The sequence below is a fragment of the Lissotriton vulgaris genome, chromosome 9 (assembly GCF_964263255.1).
Source record: "Lissotriton vulgaris chromosome 9, aLisVul1.2, whole genome shotgun sequence".
In the NCBI taxonomy this organism is placed as follows: Eukaryota; Metazoa; Chordata; class Amphibia; order Caudata; family Salamandridae; genus Lissotriton; species Lissotriton vulgaris.
In genome coordinates, this window is record NC_141697.1 from 975972766 (window position 1) to 975987640 (window position 14875).

The 14875-nt window shown below is 43.1% G+C and overlaps 1 protein-coding gene across 1 annotated transcript in view; it reads left to right on the top strand.

Annotated features, from left to right (window-relative positions):
• FANCD2 (FA complementation group D2) overlaps positions 1–14875 on the top strand; it is a 1101131-nt gene that overhangs the window by 40493 nt on the left and 1045763 nt on the right. The window contains exons 2-3 of the mRNA XM_086938826.1: positions 4324–4432; positions 7211–7351. Coding sequence (XP_086794952.1) covers positions 4366–4432; positions 7211–7351 — 208 coding nt within the window. The 5' untranslated portion in view covers positions 4324–4365. The remainder of the gene's footprint in view (positions 1–4323; positions 4433–7210; positions 7352–14875) is intronic.

The following is a 14875-nucleotide window of genomic DNA, read 5'->3' on the forward strand; positions in this document are numbered from 1 at the left end:
TCAACGTTGACTAAACCAAATACTAATACATAGGATTCTCATCCTACTAAGTTCCGGCGGATATTAACCTTTCACCCACTCCAGACGTCTATTGGAGTTTTTACGGGAAAAAGGGGTCTGTGTGAAATGCACGACTGAGTTACTCTAGTGTCTTGCGTTAGATTATCGCCTTACCAAACGTTGGGCGCCATGTAGTGTAGTTCCTATATTCCCAATAGGCTCTGCGCATTGGAATAACATAAACAGCAGTGTAGACGTAGGACTGAGGTCATCTAGGTCTCTACTAACTATGTTAGACTTAATTAGTTTTTCCAGATAGCTCAGAGATCACTAGAAGCTTTCTGGAATGTTCAGGAAAGGGTTAACCGTCCTGATTTAGACAAGAAGGGATTAGTTTCTGACAACCGCATAAACATGACAACTTTGCTCCCTCAGAATAAAGAGTGTATCTCTAGAGTCGTGTGAAAACAATAGGCAGCTATTTCACTCAGTCAATCGTGCATGCTTAGTTTCACCAGAGTGCAGAGAAATAGAGAGACGGGCGTTTTCAATAAAAGGTGTTATTTTATTGAGCAGTCTTCTTTCTCATGCAAGAGAAATGAATTGCCACAATTGCAATACTTATCATAAAGTAAAGTGCGTACAGTATAAGTAGTATTATGAAATAATACTGTAAAAGCATTGATATGGTCTCTTAGCCATATGATACTTTAAAATATATAAAATATATACATACATAAAAACATTGACTAACGAACTCAACTGGTGCTTCCAAGATACGCCTACCCCAGTGTACCTGACCTAAGCCTAATATGTGGGAAGGAGTAAGTAAGTTGCAGTTTTTAAGTTAAGTTGGGTTTTTGCCAAGTATCGGAATCAAGAATTCTCTCTAAGGTTTTAATCAGCTCCGTACCTTGGTTATAGAATGAAGGAGGTCTTGTATCTTGTTTCTCAGGACTCGATCTCCCAGCAACCCGCGAGGGTAACTCGGGAACACCGGAGCTGGATTTCTCGGCGTGAGAAAAGGCAGCTTCTCCAGCGCGTCAAAGGGGGGGGGGGGGGCGGCTTCCTTCGGCTCTCGCATCAGCTGGGCTTCGGATAAGTAGATAGCCGCTCTGCTCCGCACCACCGTGTGTCTGCTTAGGGCAACGTTGGTATATTTATACCTGAAACACCGGGTTTGACGTAAGGTTAGACATAAGACGTCACTAAGAACTAACAGTTCTTTCTGGACTCCAGGAGTTTTTGTGCAAATCAAAACAAAAGCAGGGGGGGAATTCCCGGGCTTTTGGAGGCTTGGTTTGTGTAAAGAACGTGTTGTGCTTTCTAGGAGTCTATGGGAGTAGCCTTGCCGTGCCTTGGACTGCAGGGGCTATTACTAAATATGGATATCATTCTTATGCCTTTATAAGGATACTATTTATTATAACCACATAAGGGCATGAATCGGGAATATCGAATTAGGGTCCTAGATAGAAATACAACAATACCAGCACACTTCTCTTTCCATAGTCCCACAATTTGGGCCTAAGCCACCCCCGTATAACAACCTTGTAGGCGTCCCAGAGAGTAACTGACGACTCTACTAACCCTTCGTTCTCCTTGAAATAGAAATCTGAGTTGCCCAAAATCGTTTCACTGAGCTGGGGAATTTTAAGATACCAGGGGTTAATTGGGGCCGTACGGCGAATAGCAGGCTCCCCCACCTCCAGGCGTCACAGGATTGGTGAATGGTTGGAGATTCATCTGGTCAGGTGTTGTATTTCTTTGACGCTGTAAATTTGGTGAGCTAGCATCAGGACCTAGTCTATTCGGGATACACTACGGCGTGCCCCTGAGTAGAACGTGCACTGTTGCTCAACCGGATGCAATCTCCTCCAGACATCCACCAGACCCATTGCCCCAAGAAAGCTGTGAATCTGCGAGGGGGAGGTCGGCAAAGCCCTCTGGGGCCACCAATCAAGAGAATCGGAGACACTGGAGTTGAAGTTGCCTCCAACTAACACTCTACCTTCCGGTAACCCCCAAGAGGAGATCCCCAAGGTCTGCAAAGGCCTGGGTATGCAAGCCCGGTGGCACATAGACTGAGAGAAGATTTAATTTACTCCCCTCCCAGGTTCCAGAAATAGCAAAACATCTACCAAGGTTATCAGTATGGACAAGGTCAATGGTCATTGGGATCGATTTCCGTACCATTTTGCCCACTCCCCGGCTGCCTGATCCAAATACTGAATGCGCCACTAGTTTAAACCCCCATCTCGACATGGCCTTACAGGCATTTCCAACCAAGTGTGTCTCCTGCAAAAGGACTATATCGGGGGAGTGCCATTTCAAGAATTGGAGCACTATGCCCTGGTTGATCTTATCCCCTAGCCCATTAACATTCCACAACAACAGTGTGAGCCCTTGCCTAGTTGCTGTGCCCATCCTTACTTAGTGTGTGGTTGCTCAGCCGCGAGGGACACTTTCCATGAACGTCCCTAAGGGTAACCTTACCAGTGGACCACCCCCCCACCATGGGCAAAGATACCAAAAATATTTGAATAGTGACTGCCATTACCCGTGTAGTGTCATATGTCATACATGTCTAACCTAAGACCAAACTGAAGAAAACAGCCCCACCCTCCCAATCATGCTCAAAGAAAATTGCTCTGTGTAACACTCTGGTAGTGGTTAGTGGCGGAGAGACGTTGTGCACAGGATACCCACCCCCTAAACGTACAAAACTCAACCCCCCTCTGCATCCCTGCATGGCGGAATCAAAACCTCCCGCCCCCCCAAACTTGCAGAGTGCCTATTGCCCACCCTATAAACTTGAAGGTGCGTGTGACCAGCCGGGCACCCATCCCGGATATGAAGGCAAATGCTTCACCTATAAGACAGTAAGTTATGGGTTTGGGAGTGCACTCCTGTTTAGGCAATATTATCCGACTCAACAAATACCGTCTTTTGTGATACTGGTGCAGCAGCAAAACACACGCTGTCAGTATGTGTGTAATCTTCCAATTTGTTAAACCAAGTACATGTGCTGGGTGCGCTGCGCACAATTCACTGAAGGAAACCATCCTTGTTTTAAACACTTTTTATAGGAACATAAATTTAAGTTTTCAATGTACTTCACAATAAAGGAAACCTAAATCAACATCTATACATTATTGTAGTTTGCCACTGCATTTTTAAGGACCCCTAGAAATATTAAAAAGCCAACTATAATATTTCACTGACAAACGACCTTGGAGGCTGACTCAATTTTTCTGACCATTGTAGTTCATGGTCTGCACCACATTAACTTTACACATTCTCACTCACACCATACTCACCTCAGCCATGCGCAGTCACACTCTCTACCACCCACTGCATTTGCAACACTTCAATCCAAATTTGACGACCCCCTATTACTCTCCAAATCCATTTAGTAGAACATCAATTTTAAGTCTGACTCGTTCATCAAGTGTTCTACCAATCCGGCCTGCCTTTTTCTACAGTAAATATCACCGCCACCAGTCAAGGTGCCATTTTATATCCGCTTCCGATGATAGAACTACAAATACCGGCTTAGTGGAAGTCCATGTTGTGGGTCCAATCCTCATAGCACTGGATTGCTCCTTTTTCTGATTACATACGTGTTAACCTTCCATATAATATAAACAAATTGCAAGTCACTGAGCAGTTCCTTCATACAAGTCCCTCAATAACTGAAATAGGAGGAATAGGCTCCAAGAAAAGCCCTCTATAGTCTGCCCACCTCTTCCATATTTTACAATGTTTATGCCCGCCCCTCGGGAGATGGATTGTTTAGTAGAACTCTAATCAAAGTACAGACACTCATGCACACCTATGCAGACTGTATTACATTTTACGTTCAACGTTGTATATTCTAGAAGTAACCATCATGCAGGCATGCATACATATGTTCGTCTGAAACCCACCCATTGATTGTCCTTGAATTAAGCCTGATCCATACAAGTGTGCATTTGTAACTTTCTTCCTGATAATCCACTCAGTAATAGTTATACCTGAGAGTTTATTTCCTTTGGCCTGCCCCCAGTTAAGGACACCACATCAATTCATCTTTAACTTCTGAGGTTGTCAACTAAAAGTCAGAGAGCTTATGACCAGAGATTCTTTCGGATTTTGATTCCTAAGCAAATTTCCTTGAAAGTGCACTCTTTTGAGCCTGCTCGGTTTCAATTCTTCAGGATCCCCCTCCACTAAGACACACACAAATGGTATGTACCAAGTGTAAGCGTTATACCTTTGCTCATTTGAAAGCCTTGACTGCGCATATTTCCTCACTAGTTTGACTTTATTTCTTTTTCCTAGTTCTGCTTTGTGGTAAGAGATCCCAGTAAATAATTGGCTGTCATGGTTGGAAAAAGAAAACTATCAAAATCTGATGAGAAGGAAGATGACTTTCCTGGTGATCTATCAAGTAAGTGGTTGGTGATGTTCCATGTGTACTGACTGTTATGAATATATACCTAATTTGGCCATAATGCTGCTCGATTTCCTTGGAAAACTGACTTTCAAACTCATTTTATTTAAATTATGTTCGAGTAAGTTAAAGAAATGGAATCTGATACATGTAACAGGAAATACATAAGCAGGCCGATCTATACAATAAAGCAGTCGAAGGTCAATGCATTGTCTTGTGGCTTCAAACGGAGAAGTCTGATCCGATGCAGATTCCAGCTCATATTTTTTCAGTACAAATTCCCGGAGTAATGATTTTTTATTGCTATATGAAAGGTAAGTAACTGTGGAATATCTGATGCTTTCAGGTCTGGGGTGGTAGAGTATTGCAACAAAGCGTAAGAATTCCTTGTTTGATGTTTCGATTAGGCTGTTCTTGGATTTTCAGAATGAGGGGTGATTTGATAGTCATCACGTGGGAGAGGCCTGTGACGATGAGTATGTACAGATGCTCTAGTCGGTGTAGTGGTATTGCTTTATAAATGATGCAGATGACCTTGAATGAGAGTTTAATTATCGCGGGTAGCCAGTGTAAATACAGTATGAGGAGTGTGACTATGTCAGATGTACTCGCTCCAGTGATTAATTAGTTATACTGCTAGATGAGCAGTTATTTTGAGACGAGGGAGTGAGCCTAGCTTTTTGTGAGCTTCCCTGGAGGCATTCCTACCATCCCTATTAGACAAGACCTAAGCTTGGACTACTTGATGAAAAGCTTCCAGAGCAATAGTTGGTTTTATTCGCTGGAGTAGGTGGAGATGGTATAATCTTCAGTTAGCAACTTTGACATTGTGAGGAGTTATGTTTTGATTGCTATCAATGTCAAAGCTAAGAGAAACAGCAAATGTATAGCATATTTTTCTATGTTCTTGCAGTTTGCATTGCATTAATCATACTTGGCTTTTGGGAGTAGATATGCCTGATCACATGAGCTGGAATTGAGTCTTGTTTGGCTTATGTTCAGTGTTCAAAGCTGGTGATGACATTTTACTTGGGTATCACATTTGTAAAATTCTGCCGAATGTATCGATCAGTGCCCAAAGGAGTCCGTCTGTCAAGGACCAAGAGCAAGCTCTTTTACACTCTGCATGTTCTGTGTGGTAGCCTGTCCTGTCTTACCTTTTTTGAATGATTGCTCCTATTGGCTGTGATGCCTTACTATCTCTTTCTTAAACAAGCAGCGTCCACCTGGCACTGCCCAGCATCCTGAGCACATAAAAGCATTTCTGTGCAATTGATTATTTTTTCTAGGTTCTTTAGGACTGAGTTAAGATGGCCTCCCCTCCCTTAACACCTACTCCACCACCTAGGGGGTACGCCTGCATAGTTAGATGGTTGGACCAAAAAGAGCACATAGGCACTCTTCTTTTGTGGCAGTCTTTCAGCAAGCGTTATCCACCTCTTAAATTAGCCCTTTTAAACCTCTTGTGATTCGAGGGTAAGGCACCCAAATCTTAGGGATAGCATATCATATCGTTGCCTGCCCTAGAAAAGGCTTATTTGTTCCTCATTTATCCCACTATAGACTCCTTATCTTTCTGAGTATGTGCTCATTGGTTCATTCACTGTGCTTGTATCAGTTCTGTAATCGCGTATAATTAGCTCATTTGCTTTATAGATATGTAGTCCTTAATTGGGATATTATCATCTAACTGATTATTCCTAAATTAGCGTGTTGCTCATCTGGATATGTACATGCGGATGACAGACATAGACCCTAAGTAGATATACACTTGCCTTGGTTATGACCCCATGAGTTGGGTGGCCCCTTCTCTCATCCCCTCTTTCCATGATTTATAACACTCCCTCCACTTCTAGCATGAATGGCCTGATATGCCCTGCCATCTTTAAAGGAAATGTGATGGATTTATTGATGCATATTTTGTGTGCATGCTCAATAATGTGAGGACAAACTCTAGACAGCTAAGGTAGTTCGAATTTTGTGTATGATCATGAAGATTCCAACATGTTACATATGTTTACAAAGGCGCAAGCAACAGATCGCTATTTGTTAATGTCTTTTTGTAGAGTGAAATGCAAGTATAATCCAGTTTACACATATAAGTCACTGCTAGTAAAGAAAAAGCTCAGATTTCAACTTTTCCATTTTATTCCACTGTATTCTTGACGGAAACTGCATTTGAAGTTTGATGTTTTGTTTCTCAACGCTAAGCACAAAAGAGCCTCCCCGAAGGCATCGGATTAAGAGACAAAACAATGATGTAGAGGGCACAGAGAGTGTGACTGTCATGGATTACTTCCATCCTATGAGGCAATAATGTGCTGTTTTGTTGTTAAAGTGGATGTTGTTCGGGGAGTGGGTGGAGGAAAGAAGAGGGGTGGTGTCATTGCTGAATGACCACTCACCAGCCAGAATGACTATGATTACTAAACATGGCAACTGTTGTTGATTAGGAGGTGGTAGTGTACTTTCCTAGTTCCTGTGAGTGGTGATCTGGATTTAAGGTAAGGAAACGTGCGTACAGGGAGCCTTAGCCTTGGGCCTGTTTTTCCTTTGCGTAAATCTGATCCTGCAGTGCCTAGACCACAAATTACACACATTACTTTTAAAAATCAGTGTCTCTCCTCAGAAGCTGTGTGTATTTCTTTTAAAAGTTACGGTTTGGTCTCTTCCAAAGCACTCCTTATTATTTCATCAAAAACATAAATAAAGTATGTTGGATGTTGAATCTACAATACCTCGAACCCTTTAAACATTGTTTTTTTTCTTTTCTAGAAATGAAGAAAAGCCGTATCACAAGTAAGAAACCAAAGACAGTTGCCCCACAAGGAGTGGTGGAAAATGAAAGCGTATTTGTGCAGCTGCTGAAGACTGCTGGAGTTACTCTTAAAGCTGGTGACCATCAGAATGAAATAGGTGTGTGTGTCTCTTGATTGACCAACATATTTATCTCTAATCGAGAGGGCAAGGGCTACTCGAATAGGAGAGTTATATGTAAGAGGGGGTTTGACTGCTGCAAACCTCCATTAATATAGAGAATAAAAAACCCTTAATGTGCCAAGGTTTCACTAAAGATGCAGTCTAGGAATCTAAGGTTTAAACATGTATTTAACAATTTCAAACCGGGTTTCCTTTCTTTTTTTTGACAATATGTGTGAAAGTACAATCCAGATTAAAGGTCAGTCTTCCCCATTGGAGAACAAATTGTAAAAATAGATTTCTCATTGCATGAATATGTTCAGCAAAGGCGTTAACTTTGATTAATCCAGGGATTTTCTGTGATTTTAATGTTTAAGCGTAAAAATATTTTAACCTTACTTTTCTATCTAGCTTGGTAGTTCATTGCTGTTCCTGTTTTGCATCATCTAGGACTCCATCTCTATTTGCCTGTGACTTTTTTCATTATTTAAGAGATTCCTTCCTTGTGCCTCACCTTGGAAGGCAACTTATAAATTCAACTATGACATGCTCAGTGTTTCCGTAATATCCGCAACATTTTCATCATGTAGTGGCGCAGCACAAGGTGAATAATTGTCACCAAAAGATTCCTTGTTTACTAATTTCCATACCTGAGGTCCTTTTGGGACACTGAGATTACATTTCTTTCTCATCTGTGCCAGGCTATCTTTCTCCAGTTCATTTGCATCTACTTTTTTCTATCTTCTTTAAGTAACTGTGTTTCTCTGCTCTGCTCACAGATAGCTATATGCACCTTCCTGTATCTCACAGGATCTGTGCTTCTGTACACAGATGGCTAGGCTACATTCTCTTTCCTATAGCTCACAATAACTCTTAAGAACCTGCATGGATTACACCCTCCAGACTCTTCCTTCTACGTCTAATAGCCTTACTCTAATATACCACTGAGAACTCCTTGCAAATGGCTGGTTGATCCCAGTTAGTCACAATTCAAAGCTCTCATCAGAGGCATTGGACAGTCTTGGTCTGTTGTTCTGACACACCACTACTAGACTAATTTTGATATACTAAAATCTTCAGGTCTGAGGGATCTCAAATTGCATAGCCTTACCACTCATTCGATCTGACCTCCATTACAATACATAATCACGCCCTAGAGCATACACATTCCGCTTTCTAGGCCTTGTGAAACATTTGTTTTTAGAGTACACCACAACAGCATTTTATTGTTTGTATTTCCAGAGCCATCAAACCATTCTTAAGATCAGAGAGTCCAAGAAGGGAGGCAAAGCACATTAAATGGTGATGTGAAATGTTTAGTGGAGCATATATGATGGCCTTTGAACACCCTCTGCTTTAGTACATTACCTACTCTTAACTCTCCTGTTGGCATGAACTAACCCCATATAATAACTGTTATCTAATGGAAACTGGTCTACCACTCTGCCTATCTCTACAGATAGCTCAATATGGCTTCAACCATCTAGTCTCCATAAAAATGACTTTATAGGTGATTTTATCCTAGTGGAAGACAGCTGCAAGAATATGCAGGCCTGCAAATTGGTTGAAAATATAGTGCTGTTGTGTTTCCTACAACACAAAGGTCCACACCCAGAAACCACAATACAAAATCGATTTGCACCGCTTAAAATCCAAACCAATAGTTTTTCCAGCCTTGATTACATTACCCTCCGAATAGGGTGAAGGAACACCTCCAAGTCAAAAACTCACCTAGCCCTCAAAGAAACTAATGTGGTTACTTGACCTGTGGTCCACTGCACATACTCTACATCTGTTTTAAATATCTGTGCATCACCAAACCACACCCCAAAATAGCTTTCTCAAACAGCCAACTGAATAACTAACTTCCCCATTACAGAATAAGATCATGGAGAATGGGGTAAACAAACAGTTACTGAAGTCTAGCGACTGTTACAAAATCTCCAATTGGACTTTAGACCCACTTGCGGTATAGAATCTATTCCAACTGATGTTTGTAAAGAAATATTTACTACTTTGGAGGAGGAACTGCCAGGAGCTCTCATTCTCCTCGACCTCTCTGCATTCTGTGATTGCATATGCACAATTGGATAGGAGTGTCTGGAACCAGACGACTGGTTTAAATAATTCCTCACAAACTAAAGCGACTTACAGGGATTCCTCAAAATAATAAAGTCTTCTTAGTACCAGAGTGGTATAAATTGCTGTCAGTAGTGTTATATGTTTATATCTGTCCCATATTCTAGGTTATAGAGCTGTGCTCTGCAGTTAGGCCCAACTATGCGTGAGAGACGGCTCTGCAGTGCAAAACTACAGTGGGTAAGACAAACCCAGTATTCGATAAAGGGCAGTTTCCCGTCCCTCCTTAGACGAAAAAGGGCAGAGTTGCTAAAAGGCAGTAGGGAAGACAACACTCCAGGCTGCATTGAAATATCCCAACTCTACTAGCTATAGCCAAATTCTGTGTGTCTTATTTGTAACAGATGCATCCTCTGTTCTCAAAGTAAATTTCATGTTCAGTAGAGCAAACTATCAAATGAACATGTATAGGAAATTGTGCTCTCTTCCACAACCAGTTCCCTTCAGAGAATCTATACATTTACTAATCATCTTTAGGCTAGTCCCCTTCAATATCATTATGTAGACAAACCTCCTTAAGTGCAGGTCAAGGAACTTTATAGGGACCAAGTCATACCAGCCAGGATATAGCTCCATCAGAAGATGGTTGTGAGAAAGTGGCTCTATATGTACTGGACCAAAGTAAGGTACAGTGTGTATAGAGTCCACAATCCCCAGAGGTATAACAGAGGTTAAAGTCAGGTCTGACCTTATTCACTAAAGTGGCAGCTTGGTCGAGCAGTAAGGCAGTACCAGAGGACAGTGTAAAGCATTTGTTGTACACACTCAGTCAGCAAAAGGTTTCACACACTCAAGAACTGAACTCTAGGCCAATTGCTTTTATATCCAAAGATATAGTTGTTTTATTTTTAGACCCAGCAGGTATCAAAATATACTTTTCTCGATATGAGTACTCTCATGTAATTACTTTGCAAAGAGGCAAAAAACTTTGTAAACACAATAGGTACAATGGTTGCAGTAGGTAACACAATTCTAAACACAATTTAACATTGAGCTCAATGGGTTTTTCTACATAAATGCAGCTGATTACTTTTGTAACTTCAGGACTGGATCCTAGATTCAGTCCTGGGGTCTAAGCTGAAAACAGTTTAGTAAAAAAGTTTTAGTTATTGCAATGATTTGTAAAGAATATAAAGGTATTTTAAAAGTTGACACTTAGAAACTTTTCAGCGAAAAACCAGCAATGTTATCCAATGGAAGGAAATTCAAAGCACAGGTAAAGTAGCTTCTCGTTACTTTTGTAATCCAGTACTGGACTCCTAGGTTCAGCACTAGTGTCTCTACTTAAAACAGGTAAGTAATTGCGTTTTAGTAGTTGGTACGATTTTTAAGGAATATTTGTAATTTTCAAAAGTAGACACTTGGAAGAAATTTCACAGAAAAACAGTCAATGGTTTCCTATGGACGAAATTTAGATTACTAGTAACCACGGTTGTGATTACTTTTGCGGTTCAGTACTGGCTTCTCTCCTGATCACAGGTGAGTAATTCGAAATTCGTTATTCAGCTGATTTTAGATGAATATTTTAAAGTTTCAAAACTTCACATAGAAGGAATTTCGAGTCAAACCAGTCAATGGCATCCTATGGCAGGAAAGTGAGTCATCGATTTTTCAGGTGAGTACTTGACTGGTGAAGTTAAGGTTCCGGGCATAGACTCAGGGGTCCCCCAGGGTCAGCTAGGTACAGTTGGTACACCCTCTGCGGCACAGGGGCGGCCGGGTGCAGAGGTAGTTAGGCCCAATGTTATCCAATGAGAGGCAGGGGGCCTTCGGTTGGTGGCTGCTGGCTAGCGGGCCACGCGGCTGTGGGAGCTGGGTTCCTGGTTACTTGCTCAGGGCAAATGGGGAAGTAGCATAGGACAAAGGTTGCACTCCCAGGGGCAATCGGGCGGCTGGGTTCAGAGTGCTTTTGAGCCGTCGGGCGCTCAATGTTATTCAACGAGGATCTTGGAAAGGGAACAAAGGCTGCAGGCTTGGGGACGGTGGATCTTCGGGAGCGACCAACACTTCGAGGGGTAAGTTGGGATCTTGGAGGATAGGTAGACAGCCAGGAGTGGGGCACAGGAAGCCGTGGTGCAGGGGTGTCTTTTGAGGTCGGGAAATCTTACCCCCTGCTGGTCGTGTTCGGAGGGGTCCTTTGTCTTGAGGCTGCAGGCGTCGTCGGAGTCGTCGAGGAGGGTCCATGGGCACTGGATTCCTGGTCAGAATCGCCGGGGGGACGTCCTCAGGGTTTTGATTCACTCCGGCACAGGCCAGGCTTGGCGGGTGCAGAAATTGTACAGGGTTCGCTGTCCCGGGCTGATGCCAGGGCTTGTTACTTGCTTTGAGCAGTACCACTGCTCGTGGGAGACCCAGGTAGTCAGAGTCAGAAGGCAGTCAGGTCCTCCGGGGTTTTTGAGGTTGCTGACCACTGCAGACGCAGGGGTTTGGCAGGAGCAGGTTCGAGGGTCGACAGGCCTGTAGGGCTGGGGCCAAGTCAGTTGGTGTCTTCCTCTTTTTAGCACCTGCACGGCAGGTCTTCATGTTCCTTGTTTTTCCTTCTTGTTTCGGAATCTGGATCTGTGGAAAATGGTTCAGGATGCCCCTGAATACTAAATTTAGGGGCGTTACAGGTAGGGCAAGGGTAGGGACCAATGGGTCCCTGTCCTGGGGTGGGTGCACCCCCTAGCCTGCTTCTCTCCTGTGGGAGGAGGGCAGGAGCCTAGCTGTGATTGGGCAGGGCTCCCCATCTTCAAGATGGCCGTAGTTCGGGGTCGTGCATCACCTCGCCTCTACCACCTGAGGGGTAGAGTTGGCACAAGCTGGCACACCCTCCTTTCTGGCGTAGGTTTTCCTGCCAGTCTTCCCGCCAGAGTGGGGGTCAGAACTGGTGGGGGCCAGTTGCTGAGTACAGCAAGTGGTCTGGAGAAGCTCACAAAGGCGGAATGCCTTTGAAGCTTCCCCTGCCCATCCTGGGGGAGGAAGCTTGGCACCTCGTCCCAGGATGTGCATTGTTGCAGGCCCAGGAGAGCGGGGAGCTCTCCACCCAGGGGTCCAGCAACATGTCTGCTGTGTGGCAGCCTAGGTAGCCTCTCAGACAAGACGTGGATTGTATGTTAGGTTTCAGGGGGCATCTCTAAGATGCCCTCTGTAGTGCATTTTACATTAAATCCCACACTGGCATCAGTGTGGGTGTAATGTGCTGAGAAGTTTGATATCAAACTTGTCAGTGTTCAGTGTAGCCATTATGGTGCTGTGGAGTTCGTAATGACAACCTCTCAGCACCATATACTCTTAATGGCACCACTGCACTTACAGTGTCCAGGAATGGCCCTGGGTACTGTAGGTTGGTACACCGGCAAAGAGGACGAAGACGCCGACGGCACGGAGACGGGCAGCCCCGTGAGATGCTACAAAAATATGAAGCTTGAATGCGAAGACAAGCAAAAAGAAACAAATTGGGTGCGAGATATCCACGCCTAAGCCACATACAAGAAAAACCAACCGGATTTACTCCACAACAAACCACGCCACACCAGAGGTGAGAATAGATAAACACGCCCTCCTCCAACAAGAAGGCGGATAAAAAGTTGTCCTACAACATATTAAAAACAGCCCTGAGGAAGACCTTAACAAAATTGAGAGTGAAGGTCCCACATCTACAAGGTCGAAACGCGTCGGCGAGATTACAATGGTCATATAATCACAAGTGAACGTTACAATAAGTTACGAATATCTGGTGGAAAAAAGATAAATTCCCCGATACATGTACTATGAACTAATAATATAAATTTCATTTGGTGATTACAGTGTCTAAGGACCACAAATTAGACATGTGGACATGATCAAGAAGGTAGTTAATCTTGACAACATCAAGAAAGTAGGACTTTTTGTTTGTTTATACATAAAGCAAGTTACGATCAAGGAAATGTGCAATCTTGCAAATCTCAGTTAAGTAAGATTTTTTGTTTGTATATACAAGTGTTGATTTCATTTTTTAACAGAAACAACAAATGAATGTAGATATATGTACAGTATGACGAATATGATGTAAATATTGTTAATGTATTATATATAAAATGAATAATCGGTGTGTGATATAAAAAAATATATACACAAAAAAGCAGAAAAATAGACTTTGAATACACAGAGTCAATAAAAAGGACTTCTGTAAGTAAGATAATTGTGTAATCTATGGTGTCAGGGGTAACTCTTTTTGAAATCCTGGGTACTGTAGGGGCACAGGGCTCACACACCTTTCCCACACCACTGGCATAGGGCACCCAGCTAGAGAGGTGGCTGATGTATGCCAGGGCAGTGGGTTTGTGGGCAGGGCACACAGGGATGTGTGCCATGTCGACTCTTTGCTTTGTTCAGCACCTAGACACTCAACCTGCACAGGCAGTGTGTGGGTGTCAAGGTACAGGGCCCCTAAGTGTGGCACAATAAGTGCTGCAGCCGTTAGGGGCTTTCTCTGGTCACAATGCCCTGGGGACCCATGGTACCATTTACTAGGGGCTGACATGTGGCCAGAGATGCCAATTGGGTTTAGGCTTTAGTATAGTTTTTAGGGAAGGAACACGGGCCCTGGGTACCTGATTGGCAGGGACCCAGGGCACACCAAGGAAAAGTGCATCAGGTATCAGGCAAAAAGTGGGGGGGTACTGCAACAGAAACTCACTTTCTCACAATGGTATTAAACCAAAACTGACTAAAGGGAACAGCATGCAAGCACCTTTATCGTGACAAAATGGGAACACTCTTCACTGACGACTTCCAAGAATCATGAAATGTGCAAACAATTTCCACCACTGATTCATTAGTAACAAAGATTATTAAAAGATTGTGGCACACCCCACACATTTTTTTGTTTTTAATATTATTTATCGGAAAGCAATGAATACTACAATTACCAGAATGCTTGTTCGGGTAAATTAACAGCTGTGTTTAATAAAGGGAATGACGTTAACCCCTTGACCGCAGCGTAAATTTTGCCGCGGTGCGGGTGACTTATGGCATGGGCATGGTCGTGGTTCGGACGGACCCCAGCCGTCCTCCGCACACGCCCACCGTGACGTCGGACGGCCACCGGCCGTCCGACGCACTCAAGGGGTTAAATCTCAACTAATCAGGTCTTACGCTGAGAAATGTGGTCTCAGAACCTGAATTACTAATCATATATAATTGGCTTGTCTGATCCATCTTAATATGCTGTTTGTTTTTTAGCTGATATTGAGCCAAAATTGATTAATTGGGCTAGCATACTGGCACCTTGGTGATGGCTAAGAGTTCTTTTTTTGATTTCTAGCAAGCATGAAGGGTACTAGGAGGATTTCCAATACTGAATGAACAGCTTTTGTCTGAAAAGATTATTGACAGACTGTGGGGAATCACTTCACCCCT